The sequence below is a fragment of the Mustela nigripes genome, chromosome 10, assembly GCF_022355385.1.
Source record: "Mustela nigripes isolate SB6536 chromosome 10, MUSNIG.SB6536, whole genome shotgun sequence".
NCBI classification, from domain to species: Eukaryota; Metazoa; Chordata; class Mammalia; order Carnivora; family Mustelidae; genus Mustela; species Mustela nigripes.
The window spans coordinates 62,881,422-62,900,920 of NC_081566.1; the positions used below are offsets into that span (position 1 = coordinate 62,881,422).

The 19,499-nt window shown below is 63.2% G+C and overlaps 2 protein-coding genes across 4 annotated transcripts; one reads left to right on the forward strand and one right to left on the reverse strand.

Moving 5' to 3' along the window:
* Positions 1-2,020: 2,020 nt before the first annotated feature.
* Positions 2,021-18,566, forward strand: IGSF9 (immunoglobulin superfamily member 9). 3 transcript variants are annotated; one of them, XM_059413541.1, is made up of 21 exons: positions 2,021-2,115; positions 4,072-4,320; positions 4,541-4,729; positions 8,645-8,815; positions 9,450-9,604; positions 9,836-9,953; positions 11,356-11,497; positions 11,582-11,727; positions 11,822-11,964; positions 13,112-13,252; positions 13,760-13,876; positions 14,065-14,215; positions 14,413-14,536; positions 14,781-14,956; positions 15,272-15,522; positions 15,687-15,771; positions 15,864-16,040; positions 16,266-16,308; positions 16,637-17,497; positions 17,749-17,876; positions 18,078-18,566. In XM_059413541.1, exons 2-21 carry the CDS (start codon positions 4,263-4,265, stop codon positions 18,257-18,259), a joined length of 3,558 nt encoding a protein of 1,185 aa, XP_059269524.1. In that variant the 5' UTR covers positions 2,021-2,115; positions 4,072-4,262; the 3' UTR covers positions 18,260-18,566. The 3 variants fall into 3 exon arrangements, with proteins under 3 accessions (XP_059269524.1, XP_059269526.1, XP_059269525.1); XM_059413543.1 differs by having other exon boundaries at positions 8,645-8,797; XM_059413542.1 differs by lacking the exon at positions 2,021-2,115 and adding an exon at positions 2,288-2,304.
* On the reverse strand, positions 2,229-4,060 carry LOC132026011 (serine/arginine repetitive matrix protein 2-like). The gene is made up of 3 exons (XM_059413956.1): positions 3,958-4,060; positions 3,382-3,456; positions 2,229-2,536 (listed from the first exon to the last, which is right to left on the reverse strand). Exons 1-3 carry the CDS (start codon positions 4,058-4,060, stop codon positions 2,229-2,231), a joined length of 486 nt encoding a protein of 161 aa, XP_059269939.1.
* Positions 18,567-19,499: the final 933 nt, after the last annotated feature.

Below are 19,499 nucleotides of genomic sequence, written 5' to 3' on the forward strand. Positions count from 1 at the left end.
CACAGATCGAGGGGGACCCAGAAGAAAATCTTAATTTTGAGACTCAGGGACTATTTTTAATCAACTTTCACTTCTGGCACAGTGAGGGAACAAGTTTCGGGGCTAGGTTCCTGTTCTTGCCCCAAAGCCCCCAAGATACTTCAGAATCAGAGCAAAATGACAATAATAATACATTCCACAAAATAAGGATTCAGGGTGGGAAATGACCAGACCATCAACTTTTTAAAAATGGAAAGCTATTTTAAATCCCAAGATCACAAAAAGTTATTTTACAACCAAATGAAATTAGCTCTTCCTCAAGAAAACCCTGGAAACAGGGGGCACCTGGGTGGTTCAGTCAGTTGTCTGTCTGTCTTTGGCTTAGGTGGTGATCCCAGGGTCCTGGGATCAAGTCCCGCATTGGGCTCTCTGCCTTGCAGGGAACCTGCTTTTCCTTCTTCCTCTGCCTGCTCCCCCTTTGTGCGCTCTGTTAATAAACAAAATTGAGAAAAATAGGAAAAAAAAAAACCGCAGGAAACAGCAGATGCGAACTTTTGGATCAGAGGGGGAGGGAGATCTTCTCTGCTGGCTAGCGAGGGACCACAGGGTAGAGAAGGCTGCGTGCGGACATCTGTTTGAAGCCGTCTCCTGGCTTTCGCACGGCGTCCACTAACCTGTGCTCTGAGCGGCCTCGTCGCGGTCATGAGGTCTGGTACCTTGTAAAGGAATGTGGAGAGCTGCCACCTGGAGAGTCTCCGCCGGAAGGGTGGTGGGAAATAGCCCCCCACCTCTCCTGCCCCCCCTCCTTCTCCCCTTCCTCTGCCACATTCTCTCAGGCTGTTGCAAGGAGCCCACAGATGTTCACACCTGGAAGAACTTTCCAGCAGTCTGTCCCTAAGGATGGAACGGATTACTAAGGGGATGGCGAAGCTTCCTGGCCCAGGATGTGGGCCTGTGGGGCCAGAGACCACCTGGAAGGCGAATGTGGCTGGGGTCCTGGTGGGAGTGGTTCAGCGTGTCCCGCAGGGTCTCTCCTGGCAGACCTGGAGGCCATGAATCCATGAATGGGATGCCTGGAAGGCTCCAGGGGGTCCCGGAGTTCAGACTGGGGGGAAAGCAGTGAACGGGAGGGACCTGCACAGGTCTGGCTGCTTAAGCCTGCTGGAGAAGGCGTGATGACCCTAGATCCCTAAGGGGACCCCCAGGTCGCCAAGGAGAAAGCTCTGAGGGGCAGCAGTGCCAGACATCTTTTGGCCTGAAGTCTCTGACGAGGTGGGTTTCACGAAGTCCAGGCTGGGAGAGCGCTCAGCCCTGCGCAGATCGGGATGGGAAGCCCGGGACAAGTCCCAGTTTTCTCAAAGCAGAGCCATACCCCTCCCCAGGTTCTTGGCCCAGGGGACCTAAGGGCTGCAAAGCCCGTAGTCCAGGGTCTGGCCCCCTGCAGAGTTCAGGAGGCGATCTTTCCATGCGCCTGTCCGGATGCCTCCCGTCCTGCCCGCCCCCCGCCCCCCGCCCCCCGCCCCCGGGACTGTTTCGCGGGGTCGCGGGCGCAGTGAGCTGCCGCGGGGGCGACCTGGCAGCCTCGGCCGGGGCGCACGGTCCCCTCGGCACCCTGTGGGAGGCGCCGGGGCAGGACCTGGGAGCTCGCCAGCGCAGACAGGTATTTCCAGTCGGGCCGGAGCAGAGGCGGGTGGGTGGCGGTGGGGGGGGTGGGGCGGGGGAGGCGAGCCCGGGTCCCACCCCCCACCCCCCATCGCGCGGGTCCCCCGGGGGTCCTGTTCCCGGCCGAGCGCGGACCGCGGGGCTCGCGGGCGGCTGGCCGGGGACGGGGGCGGGCCGGCTCCGGTCGGCCGGGGCCCGGGTCCTGGCGGCCGCTGCCCCGGGTGGCGCCCAGCGCGCGGAGCTCCGCCAGGGGGCGGCCCGAGCCCGCGGCCACGCGTCCCGCGCCGCCGAAACTACAACTCCCAGGCCGCTCGGGGGTCGCGGCCGCCCCGCCCCGCCCCGCCGGTCGGCCCCCTCGGCGGCCGGCGGGGCGCGGCGGTCTCCAGGGCGACGCGGGCGCTGGGGCGCCGGGCTGGAGGCGGGCCCGCCCCCTATTGTGTGGCTGCGGGAGCCGGGCCGCGCGGCGCCGGGCAGGTGAGGGCGGGGGCGCGCCGGGGGCAGGGACAGCCGCCCGCGGGGCTCGGGAGTCCGGGGGCGCGGAGCACGCGGGGGCGCTGGGGCGCCGTGGGATTCTTTGGGGAGCAGAACTAGAGTTCTGGGGAGTGAAGTGGGCTTTTTGGTGGGCGGGTGGGGGGGTTCCCCGAGACCCGGAGGCGTCTGGAGGTAACGCGCGCGCGCGCGTGTGTGGGTGTGTGGGTGTGTGGGTGTGCGCGCGCGCGTCTGTCCTTCGGGTGGGTCCCGGGGTTCCGAAAGGGAGAGTTCTGGGGTCCGGAGCGGGCGAAGGAGCGGGGAACTGGGGGTGGGGCATCAGAAGAGTCTTGTGCGCTGAGGCCGGAGAATTTGGGGAGGGAGATTCCAGGGCAGAGGATGGGAGAAGTGGGTTGCCGGGTGGATCCTGGAGGAGACAGGAGGGAAATTCCTTGAAGCGCGGAGGACCTGGCGCAGTTGGAGATCAGGGGTGGAAGATGGGTACTGGGGGCGGGGGATACGGTGAGAAGTAGGGGGGTAGCTGGAATTGGAGCACTTGGTGGGGAGACCCAACGGGGGGGGGCGGGGGGGGGGGGGGGGGGGGCAGAGGAGTAGGAAGATGTAGGAAAAACAGAGGAATTCGGGGGAAACCCGGAAGGGGACTGGGGTTCCTATCCACTTGGAAAATGACCTGTCAGGGAAGAATGGGAGAGCTGGCTGGGGGCACGGGGAAGCAAGCGGAATGTTTGCTGGTGAGCTGTTGGGGCCGCTGGCCGCTGAGTAGAAGCCCGGGCCAGGCTGCGGGGTGTGGAAGACATTTTACAACCAGTCCAGAAGTGGGAGGCCAAGAGGGGGGTGGAGGCCACAGTGCAGAGCCTGGTGGGCTTTCCCCAGCCCCAGCCGGGCCCCTGACCCCAGCCGGCTGTGACTACCCTAGATGCTCTGGGGCTGGGGCGGCTCTACCCCAGGGCTCGCTCTGTACACCCTAGGGACTCGCAGGCTCTCTGGCTTCTCCTGGGTCTGCCTCTAGGGTTGGGGAAGGGAAAGCCTGGCAAACCCTGGGCCCCAAGGACCGTGAATGGGGAGCCCTGGGGTGCAGCACCTGGGTTGGGCCGAGGGCTGCCTGGCAGCATCACGGAGGGAAAGGTGCCAGCCGGAGGGAAAGGTGCCAGCAGCCTGCCAGGGGACCTGCCCAGACCTGGAGGATGCTGGGGGCGGGAGCCTTCCACCAGGTGGGGGAAGCCACCCCTCCTCCCCCAGAGCCTGACTCACTTGCTGCCCAAGCTGTGTTGGGAGGCCGAGTGGAGGAAGAGATGTAAGGTCTCCAGTTTCCAGGGTTCACAGAGGCTGGGGAAATGGGCAAGGAATCATGCGTGAGGGTTCCCTGGGAGCCGCTGTGTGTGGTTCTGATACAGGTTTTGCCCTTCAAGGGCTCCGTGCCCCTGAGCAAGCCTATCTGGGATCCCAGGGGTCCCGGCTTGTCACTGCGGGGTGCAGGCATTGCGATCTCGTTATTAGCCTCAGGGCTAGGGAAGGAGAACAGAGGAGGCTGAGCCGTGGGGCCCCTTCCTTTCCCATTTTCCTGACATCTTATTCCAAGTGGATAGGAGCCCCAGTTCCCTCCCAGCTCAGCCTTCTGAGCACTCACGGAACCCCGGGTTTCCCTGGAATTCCTCCGCCTTCCTTAAGATCTTCCTACTGCTCTGCCCCACCCTCCCTGTGTCCTCACCTGTCCGGTCTCCCCACCCGGTGCTCCCGGGCTCTTCCAGGGCTCCCACCCCGGCCCTGGAGGGCCCTGATTCCCCAGGGCGACAGGATCTCTGGTCTCTGGGCCCCTCCCCTACTTACCTGCTCTCCCCTCTCCTCCTCTGCTCTCGCGTCCTGGCCTTTCTCTAACTGTGGGGTTTCTTCCGGTCCTGAGGATTGGCCAACTCTGTGTGCTGCTGTGCATTTTGCGCTTAGGTCTAGTGGTGCTCCAGGAGCGGCTTCAGCAGGTGTTATGTGAGCCAAACCCGGATCGTCCAGAAGAGTGAGCGCTGAAAGCTGCCACCCACTCAGAAGGCTCTGTGGGGCTTGCTGGGCTGTGGATACCCCCAGGCCCCTCCGCCTGGGCCCCCGTGGATAGGAGGGGCCGGGCACGCAGGCCGTGGGCTATGGTTTGGTGCCTCGGTGTGGCCATCCTCAGCCTGATCATCAGCCAGGGGGCTGACGGTGAGCCGGACTCCCGGGGCTCAGGCGCTCCCTGCTGGCCTTGGGGTGGGGGGCAGTCCCCGGGGAGGGAAGCAGGGGTGGGGTGGTAGGGCGGGTCCTGGAGATGTTGGGGAGTCTCTCGGTCACTTCGCCAAGCCCGGGGGAGCCCTCAGAGCTACGGAGGAGCGCCCTCTCCCAGCCCTGACTAGGGTCCCTGCTGTGGGCCTGCCCCACCTCACAGGTCGAGGGAAGCCTGAGGTGGTGTCGGTGGTGGGCCGGGCCGGCGAGACTGCAGTGCTGGGCTGTGACCTGCTGCCCCCCGCCGGCCGCCCACCCCTGCATGTCATTGAGTGGCTGCGTTTTGGATTCCTGCTTCCCATCTTCATCCAGTTCGGCCTCTACTCTCCCCGCATCGACCCTGATTACGTGGGTAAGACGGTCCTCAGGCGGGAAGTTGGGAGGTGCTACCACCACACGGTGGTGGGGGGGTGGGTGGAGGGCAGGACTCGCTACTGCTCTGCCCCCCACCACTGTTTCAAATGCCCCTTAGGAGGTTCAAGGCCTCTGGGGGGTGGGCGGATGGGCAGCAGGGTGGGTGGGTCTGTGACCTGCCTGCTTCTCCAGTGGGGGCCCAGTCTGGTGTGAGTACAGGAGGACGTGTGCGTGCGTCTGGTGGGGGGCTGGCCAGGCCGAGTTCCTGCTTCTGATGGCTCCTGTCCGGATTTCCACTAGTACATTGGCCTCCCAGGGGCCACCTTCTCCGCCTTCTGCACCCCTGCCCCCTCGCTGGCTCCCTAGAGGGCTTGGATTCCTCCTAATCCCAGATGGATCCTTAATCTGAGCGGTTTCCTGAAGGCCTCCGAGGGCAGTGTGTGGCAGGGCCCAAGGTGGGGGCTGGGGCTCCTGGGCTAGACCGTCTTCCTGCCTTTCTCTGCCTGGGGGGATCCAGGAAAGGCCACCTGGGCAGACGTTGGTGGGGGAGAGCCCCCCACCTTTTCCCTCTCGAGTTTGAATCCCGAGAGCAGCCCTGGGATTGGCTGAGGTCTTCCCGAGGGGCAGGCTGAGCTCAGGCAGGTGCTGCCGAAGGAAGAGTTTATTTTCAAAGTGGGGACCGTTGTTGGCAAACAGCCTGCTGGGAGCGTGTGTGTCTCCACAGGCTGAGGCAAGCAGGCCCCAGTGAGGACAGTGCGGGGAAAGGGCCGTACCCGGCAGCCCTCCCTCCCTGCCTCTGTGGGCTCTGGCAGGCAGGAGGGGTTTGGGCCCCGGAGCTGAGGCTGGGCTGTTAGAGAGTGTCCCGGGTGCGGACAGGGCAGGTGTGGGCGGGCGGTGGAGGGAGAGGGCTTTTCCTGGGGGCTGTGCAACTCTCCTTCCCGCCCTCTGCCCTGGCTTGGGGTCCCTGGGGCCGACAAGCCACTGTGTGGCTGGCAACTTTGTGCCCCGTGGGTTTCCGTTCTCTTTGTTGCTCCTTGGAGCCGCAAGGACCGGGGCAGTCCCCGCCGGGCTCTTCCTACCCTGCCCTTTGTGTCCACCCCTGCCCCTCCTCTGGAGCTCCTGGTCTGGCCTGCGCTGGTCTGGGGCGTCGGGGCCCTGGGGGGAGGCCCCCGTGCCCATTAACTCTCTTACTGCCTCCCAGTGTGGAAGGGGCCTCTCTGCCTTTGTGTAGGGGACTCCGGGACTGTGGTTGCTAGGCAACAGGAGGTGGAGGTTGCTAAGGACAATGGTGTCCTGTCATAAGCTCTCTGGGCAAGGGAAGGAGAGATGGCCCGGGACTGTGTGAGGCCGGCGGCCTAGAGTGTGGGAGGGACTGTGCCCGAGACCAAAGCAGCCCCTCTTGGAGTACTCCAGAACCCATCTGGCGGAGTTGCCGGGCTTTACAGACTAGCACAGAGTAGGGGAGAGCAGTACGGACCAGGCTGGGGCTGCGTCCAGGTGAAGGCAGTGACTGTCCCTCCAGCGCCCAGCACCGAGCCTGTGCAGGACACCTTTGTGGTCCCGGCGTCCAGAGGGATGGCAGCCTCGGATTACTCAGACTTGAGTAACCCCGGGGGCAGGGGTGGTCTCAGACCTGCCCTTTTAATCCACGACACGGTTCTGGTCCTTGACTTTCCTGGTGTCTTTCTTGGCGGTTTGAAGGTAGCCCGTGCTGCCAGGAGGCACGGGTTTTCTCTCTGCCTTGAGCAGTGGGGTTCAAAGCAGGTCTCGCCTTCTGTTCAGAACCCCTGCTCTCTCCTGTCTTCTCCCCTCGCTGCCCTCCGGGTGGTCTCTGGAAGTGCTCGGTATTCCTCGCGCTTGGCGGTCCTTGGACTGTCTGGACACACCAAACACCATTTCTTGAGCTGTGTGTATGTGAACTTGTACATGAGTGTGGGTTCTCTGCCTTCCAAGAGCTTGAGAGCAGAGTCTGTGTCTCCTCCTCCCCTTACACACCCCTGCATGCGGGAGATCTAGAACCCACCAGGCTCCGGCCCTTCCGGTCCTTTGCTCTAAGTGAAATCTTGGGAGGATTAAGTGTGGTGCTGGTGGTCCAGGTTCAGGGCTCAGTCTCCCTTTTCTCCTCTTCCTCCCTTGTAGAACTTGAGGGTCACCATCGTGAAAAGTTGCTATCCTACGGCACTTAGGAGAGGCCGCACGCGGGAGTCTGCAGGGCTCCGTGGCCACGCCAGTTAGGGTGCCGGACCGGACGAATCCCAGAGCAGGGTGGAGGGTGTGATTATGTTAAATATTTACCTGCAAAGCGTAGGCTTATCTCCTGGGTGGGGAATTCAACCCCAGCCTGTGAAGCAGGTCCCCACCCGGAGAGTCCACACCTCTGGACCTCATCCTTGGAAGGAAAAAGCCCTGGCCTTACTAAGATCGCCACCGCAGCCTGAAGCCCATCATTCTCCTCTTCCCTGACAACACTAGGGGCACTGCAGGCTTCAATTATATTTTGGAAACATCACCCTGGAGGTAGAAGGGAAGCAGACGCACAGCGTCAGAATTTCTGGTCTTAGGAAGGGCCGATTAGGGGCGATGTCTGGTCCGTGGGCGCAGGCAGGCGTGAAAGGACTTAAGACCGGCAGTGGTTTTGTAGAAATGTTCATCCATCCATATCAAAGGCCAAGGTGTGGTGGGCTGATGCCTGGAACGGAAGGGGGGCTCAGGCAGGGGAGACGAGCTGGTGGGCCGCGGAGGAAGGCAGGGGAGAGGTGCTCCGGGACCACACCAACGCGAGGTTCTGGGAGAAGGAACAGAGAGCGAGGAGGCAGGATTTCGAAGATGGACTGAGAACGCAGGGGTGGGAGGTAACAGACAGGAGTTGGGGTGGTCCCAGTTTCTGGTAGGGCAGCTTGGTGCGGGGTGGGGCTGGCCATTGCTCGGGCGGGAGGAGAGGACGTGTTACCAGGCAAGGGGCAGGGGCAGGGGCAGGGGCAAGGTCCAGTCCAGCTTCTGATTTCAGATCTTGTGCTCGTTCGTTTGTTCAGCAGTATGTGAGCCCAGTGTTCCCCACACCCCACCCGGCCAGGTTTGCCTTCCCCCTCTTACAGGTGACACCGAAGTCGGCTGACTCGTCCAAGGGAGTGTCTCTGGCTCCCGAGTGCAGGCCTCGGTCACTAGGCCGCCCCGCCAGGGACATCCGAGGCTGTGTGGGGAGGGTGCTGAGGGATCTGCGGGGGCGGCCTCCGTCGGAGCCTGCCGCTGTGCCAGATGCTAACTGAGGGTGCACCGGGGTGTCTGCCTGGGCTGTGGCTCTGTGGCTTTGTGGAGCTCCACGTGGCCAGCTGGCGGGGGGGCCCCGGGGACATGGGGGGATGGGGTGAGGAGGCTGCTGACCTTGCTGCCTGGCTGGGCTGGACTCTGGCCACCCTAAGGCGCTTAGGCCGTTGATAATAGCCCTGGGGGATTAGCGGCTTTGGGAGGCGAGACCTGGGTCCCTGCTCAGGCCCCAAACACTGCTGAGGTTTCCAGGGACTGTCCTCTGGCAGGAGGAGTACTCGGGGAGCCAGACCTTGCCCCTGTAAAGAGCTGTGGGGCGGGATAGGTCCTGTAGGAGTCACAGGGAGACTAAGTGTGGCTCTTAACCCCCGACCCCGTCCCCCAACGGCCTTTGCAGCCCCTGCGGTTCAGGAGAGTGTGTCGTCCACCTGCTGCCGCTCGGGGTTCTCTTGGTCTAGACAGGGTCGCAGCTGCTGAAAGGCAGGGGTGATCCAGGGCTGAGTGGAGGGACCTGCCCTCCGTGACCCAGCCCCACCTGTGTCTCTCTGGGCCGGGCCCCCCTTGATCAGGGTAACTGGAGGAGACTGGGCCCATTCTTGAGCTCTGAGAGAACCACAGTGTGACCAGGGCTTTGGGGCTCCTCTCCCAGGGCGAGTCCGGCTGCAGAAAGGGGCGTCTCTCCAGATTGAGGGGCTCCGAGCGGAAGACCAGGGCTGGTACGAGTGCCGCGTGCTCTTCCTGGACCAGCACAGCCCTGAGGACGACGCTGCTAACGGCTCCTGGGTGCACCTCACAGTCAATTGTATGAAGCCGGGAGCAGGTGGTGGTGAAGGGAGACGAGCAGCATGATGGGGGCCTGTGGCTTGGGGGAGGGCAGGGGTCCCCGTGCCCCACCCTTGTTCACACCCCTTGTGTGCTGGCTCACTGCCTCCCCGCCCTCCCACGCCGGCGCTCCCTCTTCTTCAGCCGGGGTCCCAGCTGCCTGCGAGGCCCTGTTGGAACTTCCTTGAGTCTTACCTGGGGGATGCCACAGGGGCTGTGGGGTCCTGAGTGACACATAGCTCACGACATACACAGCGTGTTTTTTTTTCCCCCAAACACCTTTGAACGCAGCACCTCATGAACTCTCTCAGCCCCTAGAAGGGAGGGAAGTCCTAATTGTTCTCATTTCGCTGTGGAGACTGGGTGATGCCACTGATTAGGGGCAAAACGGGTCTCCTGGAGCAGTGTCGAAGGCCACGGGCTCTCCCGCAGCCCCCAGCCTGTGCGCAGCCCCGTGGCCAGCTCTACAGGCCAGTGCGGGGATGGGCTGACACATTCCTCACTGGGCCCGGAGGGCGGCAGGCAGGGTGGCCCTGGCTTGGTGGGCTGAGGGGTGCAGCCCTGACCTGCCTTCCTGGCCCTCGGACACTGCTCTGTGGACTGACTTCTGGCACCCCCATGCCTCTCTGCAGCGCCCCCTCAGTTCCTGGAGACGCCTCCCCAGGTGCTGGAAGTGCGGGAACTCGAGCCTGTGACCCTGCGTTGTGTGGCCAGGGGCAGCCCGCAGCCTCATGTGACCTGGAAGCTCCGAGGACAGGACCTTGGCCAGGGCCAGGGTCAGGTGCAAGTGAGTACTGGGGCTGGGCAAGGAGGGCAGATAGAGCGGGAGAGGCAGGTGGAGGCCTGGGAGCGGGGCTGGAGGACCGGGCGAAGGCCAAGCTCCCGCAGGAGGGGCTTTGTGTTGGCTTCCTGAGCCCGGTGTGCTGCCTCCCTCTGCCGGCCAGTCTCGGGAGTGCAGGGTCGGAGGCCGGCAGGGGGAGGAGGCACAGGGGACCTTCCTCATCGCCTCCTACCCTAGGTGCAGAATGGGACGCTGTGGATCCGACGGGTGGAGCGAGACAGCTCCGGAGTCTACACCTGCCAAGCCTCCAGCACCGAGGGCAGCACCTCCCACGCCACCCAGCTGCTGGTGCTAGGTGCTCTGGGGCGGGGGGCGGGGGGGGGCATGGCCTGCGGCTGGGGTGCACACAGCAGAAGTGGGGAGGGGTGTGTGGAGAGAGAGGGAGGGAGCTCCCAATGCAGGCGGGTCCTCCAAAACCAGCATCTTAATTTTTAAAGGATCAGTGAATGGACAAGTAGACATTTAGTGCCCAGCAGTGTAGTGTGTGACCCCCCAAACCCCCAGTTTCCTCGTCTACATATAAGGAGGTTGATATCCGCATCTTAACCCTATTACAAGAATTTAACCGAGCACAGTGATCAGCAGTTAGTAATTCCTGTCCAAGCCCCTTTGAGGAAAGTGAGCAACGGGGCCTGGACGCTGCCTGTGATCCGGAACCACTGTGCTGTCGCTCTCCTTGGTCCTGAGGGCGGGCGTGTGCAGAACTGCTAGGGGCCAAGTCCACCGGTGGCGGGAAGGCCTGGATGAGGCCTGCCTGCCCTGTTAACCTGGGGCAGCTCTCCTCACTTTTCTGCCTCTGAGCCTCCATTTCCTCATTTGTGGAGGGAGACAGTGACTCCTCCCACAGAAGGCACTTGTGAGGACTTGTGAACGAGTCGTGCGGTGACGTGCTTACGGGAGCGGCCTGTGTGCCGGTGGTGTTCTCTATGCTAGCTTGGATCATTACCTCTTAGGACTGACCACTGGCGCAGCAGAGCCCAGGGAGGGGCGAGGGCGGTGGAGCAGCCGACCAGACTGCGTGGCCTGGCCCGACTCTGTGGGAAGAGTGTTCCAGATGGGGTTTGGAGCAAAGGCAGGGCAGTGGGAATGAAGCGCAGAGCCGGCTACCCATAGTGACTTGAGTCTGTAATGGTTGGCCAGGCTGGGAGCCGTTGGATCATGAGGGCCCATGAGGCTAGATCAAGAAGTTTGAGCTTAACGTGGTAGGAGCCAGGAGCTGTTGTGAGTTCCGGGGCAGAAGTGTCCCGTGGCCAAAGGGAGGCATTTCTACATGAACGGCTGCCGGAGGGGCAGAGATGGGGAGCCAGGATCAGAGGTTGCTGCAGTATCTTGGGGTAAGGTCCTGGGTGTCCGCAGCAGGGTAAGACACAGAGCGGTGACTTCAGATGGGACAGATGAGGGATGTTAAGGGTAAATAGGCAAAGAATAAACCCGATTTCCCAACCCCACACACACGCACACGCACACACACAGCTTCTAGGCCGGGGAATCTGGGTGAATGGTGGTGTTCCTGGAGGGAAGGAAGGGGAGCCGGTCTGGGGGAGAGAAGGAACTTTTTTTCACGTACAGAGCCTGTTTCAGTTCCCCGAGGCTTCTGTATTCCAGAAGGCAGATCCGGAAGAACTGCTGAAGGGACCTCAGGGTTCTGGGCAGACTGTGGGCTGATGCCCCTCCCTCCCCTTGTGCTCCCCCAACAGGTCCCCCCGTCATCGTGGTACCCCCCAGGAACAGCACGGTCAATGCCTCCCAGGATGTTTCCCTGGCCTGCCGGGCTGAGGCGTACCCCACTAACCTCACCTATAGCTGGTTCCAGGACAGCACCAACGTGTTCCACATCAGGTGGGGCTCGGGGGTGGGTGAGGGGCTGGTAGGCAGCCTTCGGGGAGTGAGCCTGGAACCCAGCCCACACGTGCCATCTTGCAGACGGCTGCAGCCCCGCGTGCGGATCCTGGTGGACGGGAGTCTGCGACTGCAGGCCGCCCAGCCTGATGACGCGGGCCGCTACACCTGCGTGGCCAGCAACGGCCTCCTGCGCCCGCCCTCGGCCTCTGCCTACCTCACGGTGCTCTGTAAGCCTGACCCCGCTCCCTCCCCAGTCTGCTCCCCTCCCCTGGGCCAGGCTGAGCCCCTGCCCTCCAACCTGCCACTGCTCCCCTCCACCAGACCCAGCCCAGGTGACAGCGATGCCTCCGGAGACACCCCTGCCCGTGGGCATGCGGGGGGTGATCCAGTGCCCGGTCCGGGCTAACCCCCCACTGCTCTTTGTCAGCTGGACCAAGGATGGGCAGGCCCTGCAGCTGGATAAGGTAGGGGCCTTGGCCCCAGGGGAAGGAAGGGCTCGGCTTGGTGTTCTCCTAGTCAGGGTAGCTGGGCTGGAGGGAGCTCCACTGAATTCAGGTCGGTGGCTAGGGTGGCTGTGTGGGGTGTTTGGGGAACAGGAATGCCACAGCTGTCCTTAAAAGCACAGCCTGGAGGGGCTAGGGCAGCACACATGCTGGAAGGCTCGGGCTGGTTGAGGAGAGCTCAGCAGCCGCTTCTGGGACTTTGGTGATGGGCCTTGGGGATGCACAGACATTCCAAGCGGAAGCCAGGGCCCTGGGGCAGGGAACCGTGCAGAGTGTGGAGGGTATGGTGAACCCCAGGGTCGGGGCGGGGGGCTGGTGGGAGTCACAGTGCCTGTGGGGACGTGATGCTACCGAGAAAGCTCAAGGGATAGGTTGGGGCCAAAAGGAAGCTCTGTGGATACCGAGCGACTGTTCCATCGTTCCCTGGCAATCTTTGCAAAGGGAACACAACCCATGGGGCATTGCCCCCATGTCTTTGGATCCCAGGGTCCCCGGGGCTTCTGCAATTAGGACTCAGTACATTTTTGTTGAATGTTACCAAAAAAGCCTGCAGGCAGTTGGAGCCCGTGAAGTTGTCTGAGCAGAGGTGTGACAGCTTCGGAGCTCTGAGCAGGAGCTGAGTCCGTCAGTGAGTGGAGGACAGAGTGGACGCGGGGACAGGGGTTCAGAGGCTGTTGAGACGGTCCAGGGGAGAGGTGAGGAGGTCATGGCAGTGGACGGGCTTGACGCCTAGACAAAGGCCTTCCCAGAGGACAGAGCTGGTGAGCATTCGGATGGGGGAGTGAGGAGTCTGGGGCCAGTAGGGACAGTGGGGCCCTTAACACAGAAATAGGGAAGCCAGGGAAAGGAAGGGATTTGGGACGGAAAATGCTGACTTTCATCGTGGAGTGATGGGAAGACAGGTGGGGGACACCCCGGCAGGCAGGGCGCCCCCTACCAGGGCTCAGCTCCAGGGGGCGCCCCTGGGGAAGAGAAGTGAAGGACCAGTTCAGAGAGAGGTCAGGCCTGGAGGAGGAGTCCTCTGCAGGGAGGCGGCTTTCTCCTCCCTCTCCCACCCCTGCCCTGCTGCTGGGACTGGTGGCCATCTCTTCTCTCCTGTCCCCTCCAGCTCCCTGGCTGGTCCCAGGGCCCGGAGGGCTCACTGATCATTGCCCTCGGGAACGAGGACGCTCTGGGAGAGTACTCCTGCACGCCCTACAACAGTCTCGGTACCGCGGGGCCCTCCCCGGTGACCCGCGTGCTGCTCAAGGTGAGCCTGTGGACGGGCCGCCGCACCGGGCCAGGGAGCTGAGGATGCACCCTGGCCTTGATGCTGGAGGACCAGGGGTGGGGCAGTCACACGTGGGGAGGGGCTTCCCGTCTTTCCTATGGTGGGCATAGCCGTAGCTGTCAGGCACCACCCCAGAGGTTTCTGCAGAGATGGTGCTGGGGAGGGGGGGCGGAAGGCCGGCACACCCCCAAAGTCAGATACCCCGCCGGGCCAACTCACTAACCTTGGCCTCTCTGGAGAAGGAGCGGGCAGCAGAAGGGGGGTGAAAGGGCGTCCTGTGGGGCTGTATACATCCCTGGAGAGGCTTCCCAGCCCCCGGTCCTTGTGCAGTCCCCCAATTCCCTGCAGCCCCTCCAGGGAGCAGAGACTACGGGGAGGGAGATGGGGCCTGAGAAGGCAGAATGACTGGAGACCCAGAGAGGGGAGCGGCCCTTCGCTAGCAGGGCGCAGGGCGAGGCCCTTCCCGATGCCGGATCTGGCTTGCAGGCTCCCCCAGCTTTTCTAGAACGGCCCAAGGAAGAATATTTCCAAGAAGTAGGGCGGGAGCTACTCATCCCCTGCTCCGCTCAAGGAGACCCCCCTCCTGCCATCTCTTGGGCCAAGGTAAGGCTCCTGAGTCCGCTCTGCCCGGGCTCCCGCCCACGACACCCCTGCCTCTCCCTGCCCTGCTCATCCAGTGGGAAGGAGGGGGCCCTCAGGGCCCGGGTGGGGAGGACACTGGAGCTGCCCTCAGTGAGGGGTGGCTGCGTGTGTCCTCAGGGCTGACCAGTGGTTGACCAGTGGTTCTGTAGGTGGGCCGGGGGCTGCAGACCCAGGCCCAGGTGGACAACAGCAGCAGCCTCATCCTGCGGCCACTGACCAAGGAGGCCCATGGGCGCTGGGAGTGCACCGCCAGCAACGCTGTGGCCCGAGTGGCCACCTCCACACATGTCTACGTGCTGGGTTAGTGGCTGGAGGGCCGGCCAGGAGCTGGAGGAAACTGTGTGGGACAGGAGATGGGGGCGGGGAGAGGGGGATTATTTTTGGAGGTCCACATGGGGGGGGAGGGGAGGGGATGCCTGCGACGATACACAGAGGTGCGAGGCCCCGGGCCTCCCCTTAGTTCTTCACCTCCCCCTCCCTCAATTCCCCCTCCCCAGGCACCAGCCCCCACGTTGTCACCAATGTGTCCGTGGTGCCTTTGCCCAAGGGTGCCAATGTCTCCTGGGAGCCTGGCTTTGACGGCGGCTATCTGCAGAGGTTCAGTGTCTGGTATACCCCGCTGTAAGTGACCTGCCCCTGCCATTCCTGTCCCCCCAGCCCCCATTCCATCGGACCCTCTGCCCTTTCCCCCACCCCTCCAGTCCAGCCCTGCCCGAAATCTGCCCTATTTCCAGGGGATCTTAGGTGTTCAGGCCCCGCGTCTTGAGACCCCAGATGGCTGAGAAGGGACAGGTCGGATCTCTACACTCCAGAGCTTCCTGGGCCTCCTAGTTCACAAGTTTCCTCATTTTCTCACGTCCTCTAGGGCCAAGCGTCCTGACCGAACCCACCATGACTGGGTGTCCCTGGCAGTGCCTGTGGGGGCTGCTTACCTCCTCGTGCCGGGGCTGCAGCCCCAAACCCAGTACCAGTTCAGCGTTCTAGCGCAGAACAAGCTGGGGAGTGGGCCCTTCAGCGAGATCGTCTTGTCTGCCCCAGAAGGTGAGAAGCCTCTGCCCCGGAGAGCAGCCGAGCAGCCGGCAGGGTGGGAAAGGACTGGTAGGGAGCACCCAGACGTGTGACCGCCGGGGTGGGAGGGGGCAGAGGTGCTGGGCAGCTGCTTGGGGTCCGCAGGGGTTTGTGGAACATGATTCAGGCTTGTCTTTGGGGCTCTGGGAGAATGGGCACGGAGGTGGGGGCAGGGGTGGTGGTGAGAGGTGGGTTGGAGGGGCGGGTGTGTGGCGGAAGGGGCAGGGGATAGGGGAAGGGCACTGGGAGCCTAACCCTGTCTCCGTCGTGCCTCTCTGCCCTATTCAGGGCTTCCCACCACACCGGCGGCCCCCAGGCTTCCGCCTACTGAGATGCCTCAGCGCCTCTCACCTCCCCGAGGCCTGGCAGCAGTGAGGACACCCCGGGGGGTGCTCCTGCATTGGGATCCCCCAGAACTGGTCCCTGAGACGCTGGACGGCTATGTCCTGGAGGGACGGCAGGGCTCCCAGGGCTGGGAGGTGCTGGACCGCGTCGCGGCAGGCACGGAAGCGCAGCTGCTGGTGCCGGGGCTCATCAAGGTGAGTGGGAGGCAGGCGCAGGGACGGGCCCTGCTCGGCTGTCCCGGCCCCAGCTCCAGCCCAGGCCTCAGCCTCGCACCCTAACCTCCCAACTGCAGTCTTTCTGAACGGGGCTGCGGTGGGGGGAGCTGGGCCCTGACGCCTTCCTGGACCCCCACCCCCAGGACGTCCTGTACGAGTTCCGGCTCGTGGCCCTGGCCGGTAGCTATGTCAGCGATCCCAGCAACACGGCCAACGTCTCCACTTCCGGTGAGAAGCCGGCGGGAGGGCAGGGCGCTGGGCCTGGGGGCTCCGAGCCCACCGTCGCGGGCACCGACACTCCCCTCGTGGCCCCCGTCCAGGCCTGGAAGTCTACCCCTCGCGCACACAGCTGCCGGGCCTGCTGCCCCAGCCGGTCCTGGCCGGCGTGGTGGGCGGGGTCTGCTTCCTGGGCGTGGCTGTCCTCGTGAGCATCCTGGCCGCCTGCCTGACCAACCGGCGCAGGGCAGCCCGTCGCCGCCGCAAGCGCCTCCGCCAAGGTAGGCCCCGCCCTCCCTAGGCCCCGCCCACGGGGGAATGGAAGCCCCTCCCCGCCGCTGCCACGCCCCGCGGCTCGGGGGGCCAGGTGCGTCCTGTCCTCCTGTCCGCCAGCACAGTCCCGGGGCGGGAGGGGTTGCGGGCGGGCGATGGCTGAGGCTCCGCGCCTGGGGCCCTGGAGGCCCTGAGCTTTGCCGCTGTCCCCTCTGGTTCTCCTGCCCGAACAGATGCGCCTCTTATCTTCTCTCCTCCCGGGAAGTCAGCTCCACAGTAAGTCCTTCCACCTCCGCGGCCCCCTCCTGCCTGCCCTCTGCGCCCACTATCTCGGTTTCTGGGGTGGTGCTGTGGGGTGGGCTGGGAGGGGCGGAACGGAAGTGGGAAGGGGGTGAGGGTGGGAGTGCGGAGGCCCCGGCTTGGGGCCGCCACTGCGGCCTGTGCCAGCTCCACCACGGGGGTCCTCGTCTCCCTCACTCTCCCCAGCTCCGCTCTGTGGTACACCAAACCTCTCAAGGCCCCGAGGCTGGTTCCTGGGGGGGAGGAGGGGGTCGGCCGGGGACAGGACGCCTGCCACAGAGCCTGATCTCCTGTCCTTCCCCAGCTCTGCCCCGGGCTCAGGCAGCCCTGATAGCGTGGCGAAGCTGAAGCTCCAGGGTTCCCCAGTCCCCAGCCTGCGCCAGAGTCTACTCTGGGGGGAGCCTGCTGGCCCCCCCAGCCCCCCTCCGGATCCTCCGCCTAGTCGGGGGCCCTTACCCTTGGAGCCAATCTCTCGGGGACCAGACGGACGCTTTGTGATGGGACCCAATGTGGGAACCCCCGAAGAAAGGTCAGGCTCTGAAGGAGCTGAACCTCGGACCCCCGCCCAGCGCCAGGCCAGGTCCTACGACTGCAGCAGCAGCAGCCCCAGCGGGCAGCCCCAGCCGCTCTGCATTGCAGACATCAGCCCCGTGGGGCCCCCTCCCGCAGCACCACCTAGTCCTCGGCCTGCTCCGGGACCCTTGCTCCAGTACCTGAGCCTGCCCTTCTTCCGGGAGATGAACGTGGACGGGGACTGGCCCCCTTTTGAGGAGCCCGCGCCTGCTCCACCCCCAGATTACATGGATACCCGGCCCTGCCCCACTTCCTCTCTCCTTCATTCCCTGGACCCCGACACTGTGTCTCCCGGGGCAGTGCTTCCCAGGGCTGCGATGGGGGCCGGGGCCGCCCCAGAGCCCCTGTACACAGCCCTGGCTGACTGGACGCTGAGGGACCGGCTGCTGCCAAGCCTCCTGCCTGCCGCCCCTCGGGGCAGCCTCACCAGCCAGAGCAGCGGACGGGGCAGTGCCTCGTTCCTTCGGCCCCCCTCTACAGCCCCCTCTGCAGGAGGCAGCTACCTCAGCCCTGCTCCCGGAGACACCAGCAGCTGGGCCAGTGGCCCTGAGAGGTGGCCCCGGAGGGAGCATATAGTGACAGTCAGCAAGAGGTGAGGACAGTCCCTGTCCATCCCTGTCCTGGTTCCTGTTCCTGCCCAGACTTCCCCTAATGCTCTGTGCCTTCAGGCTCCACTCCCATCCTGGGACCAGGAAAACTTGTGCCTCGTTAGAAGCTTTGGCTGAGGTCCCAAGGATCTGCAGGGAATGCATGGCCCCTCCTCAGCTTGGGGACTCTGGGTTGGGGCTTTTGTGGTCACTCTCAAAACTCCACCCAGTGCTGGACATGTGTCCCTTTTAACAGGAGGAACACGTCTGTGGATGAGAACTACGAGTGGGACTCAGAATTCCCTGGGGACATGGAACTGCTGGAGACTCTGCACCTGGGCTTGGCTGGCCCTCGGCCCCGACCTGAAGCTGAGCCAGAGCTAGGTGTGCGAGGCCTCAGAGGGGCAGTGTGGCCTCACTGTTCCCCGTCTCCCCACTCTGTTCTCCGTCTGGTCCCCATCGCCCCGTGCCCCAGCCTTGCTGTTCCTGTTCGCATGGCTCGTCTGCACTGGCAGGCCCCGGGGGCTTCATGGGGCCGCTGACCCTCAGACCTCTCCCTCCCCTTGTTCTGCTTTCCCCTTGCAGATGTGAAGACTCCAGTGGAGGGCAGCCTCCCTAGCATGGCCTGTGCTCCAGGCCCCGAGGCTCGGTGCGCTGCCCTCCGGGAGGAGTTCCTGGCTTTCCGGCGCCGCAGAGATGCCACTAGGGCCCGGTTACCAGTGTACAGACAGCCAGTGCCCCATCCTGAACAGGCCACCCTGCTGTGACAGCTGGGTGAAGATACACAGACTGGGCAGAGGAGGGCCCGTGGAGACCCAGCTCCAGCCCGGAGCCCTGGCCTGCCCCTTTGGTGCTCAGACATAGCCCTGATGGTGGGTTGGGAGGGTTTGGCAGGAGATGTCTGTGCTGGGCCCTTAGAGCCTGGGGACTGGCGCAGGGATCTTAGGTCTGCCCGTGTGTGTGTGTGTGTGTGTGTGTGTGTGTGTGTGTGGTGTGTGTGTGTGTGTGCTCGCGCGGTGATGGTGATGGTATTTGTGGTGTGGGTGAGGTTTTTTACATGTGAATAAAGAAATTCTGAAAAATGTTTGTGTATCTTCTGCCTTTGAATCTGAGAGAGAGGTAGAAAAATCCCTGAACCCTGACAAAGGAGGAGACTCTTCCGGAATGAACAGAACAGAACAGAATTCAACAGATCTTTGCAGAAAGCATTTATTGAGTGCCTACTGAGGCCAGCTACTAAAGACAGCCATTGAGTTCGATGCTAAGAAAACAAAGCTTATTAGGTCAAGCCTTTGCCCTTGGCAAGTTCTTTCCAGTCCGAGAAGCTGGCAGAGAAACAGTTACAGTGTGATGTGATAAGTTCTGTGATAAAGCTATGTGTTGCGTATTGTGGCTGCACAAAGGAATGGGTCAACAATGAGTATTTATAGCGTGTGCTGGGACCGTGCTACCTCCCGCTGGGAGATTCTCCTGGAGTGGGAGTGATAGTGAGGGGCTGAGCCCCCACTGTGTGCCAGGCACGGCTCTAAGCTCCTTCCACTCATCATTTTCCACCACTCAGAGGGAGGAACCATTCTTGGCTCCCATTTTCTAGACTGTGGAACGGAAGCGTGGAGGCTGTAGGAATTTGTCCAAAGGTCACACAGCGGGTATGGAGTAGGGCAGGTCAGAAGTTGGTCAAGGGAGGGACAGCATCCCAGGCAGAAGGCACAGAAAAGTGAAAAACACCTGGTTTCCCAAGGGCTCACTTGGCAGCGGGTTATAACATTGGGGGGTGGGGTGGAGCATTGGAGGGAGGACACTGGTGGTTGATGTCCTTGGAAACCAGGCGAAACAGTAGCTTCTACCAAACAGGAAGGTCCCCGCTGTTGGATGTAGGCAGGGACTCTACCAGAGGGGAAGAGAAGCCTCCATAGAAGCCTGAAGAGGGGTGCTCCTTCAACCCTTAAACTATGCCCCCTCCACCCTCAGACACAGAAGAACTGCCAGGCTCCTCCCCTGAGGCCT

Coding starts and splice junctions, on each gene's coding strand:
- IGSF9 (XM_059413541.1), top strand. CDS start 4,263: ATGGTTTGGTGCCTCGGTGTGGCCATCCTCAGCCTGATCATCAGCCAG. Junction 11,498..11,581: donor ACCAACGTGTTCCACATCAG/GTGGGGCTCGGG, acceptor GCCATCTTGCAG/ACGGCTGCAGCCCCGCGTGC. Junction 14,957..15,271: donor CGTCTTGTCTGCCCCAGAAG/GTGAGAAGCCTC, acceptor TGCCCTATTCAG/GGCTTCCCACCACACCGGCG.
- LOC132026011 (XM_059413956.1), bottom strand. CDS start 4,060: ATGCACAGCAGCACACAGAGTTGGCCAATCCTCAGGACCGGAAGAAAC. Junction 3,457..3,957: donor AGGAGGAGAGGGGAGAGCAG/GTAAGTAGGGGA, acceptor CCATTTCCCCAG/CCTCTGTGAACCCTGGAAAC. Junction 2,537..3,381: donor CAACACAGCTTGGGCAGCAA/GTGAGTCAGGCT, acceptor TGTCTCCTCCAG/GATCCACCCGGCAACCCACT.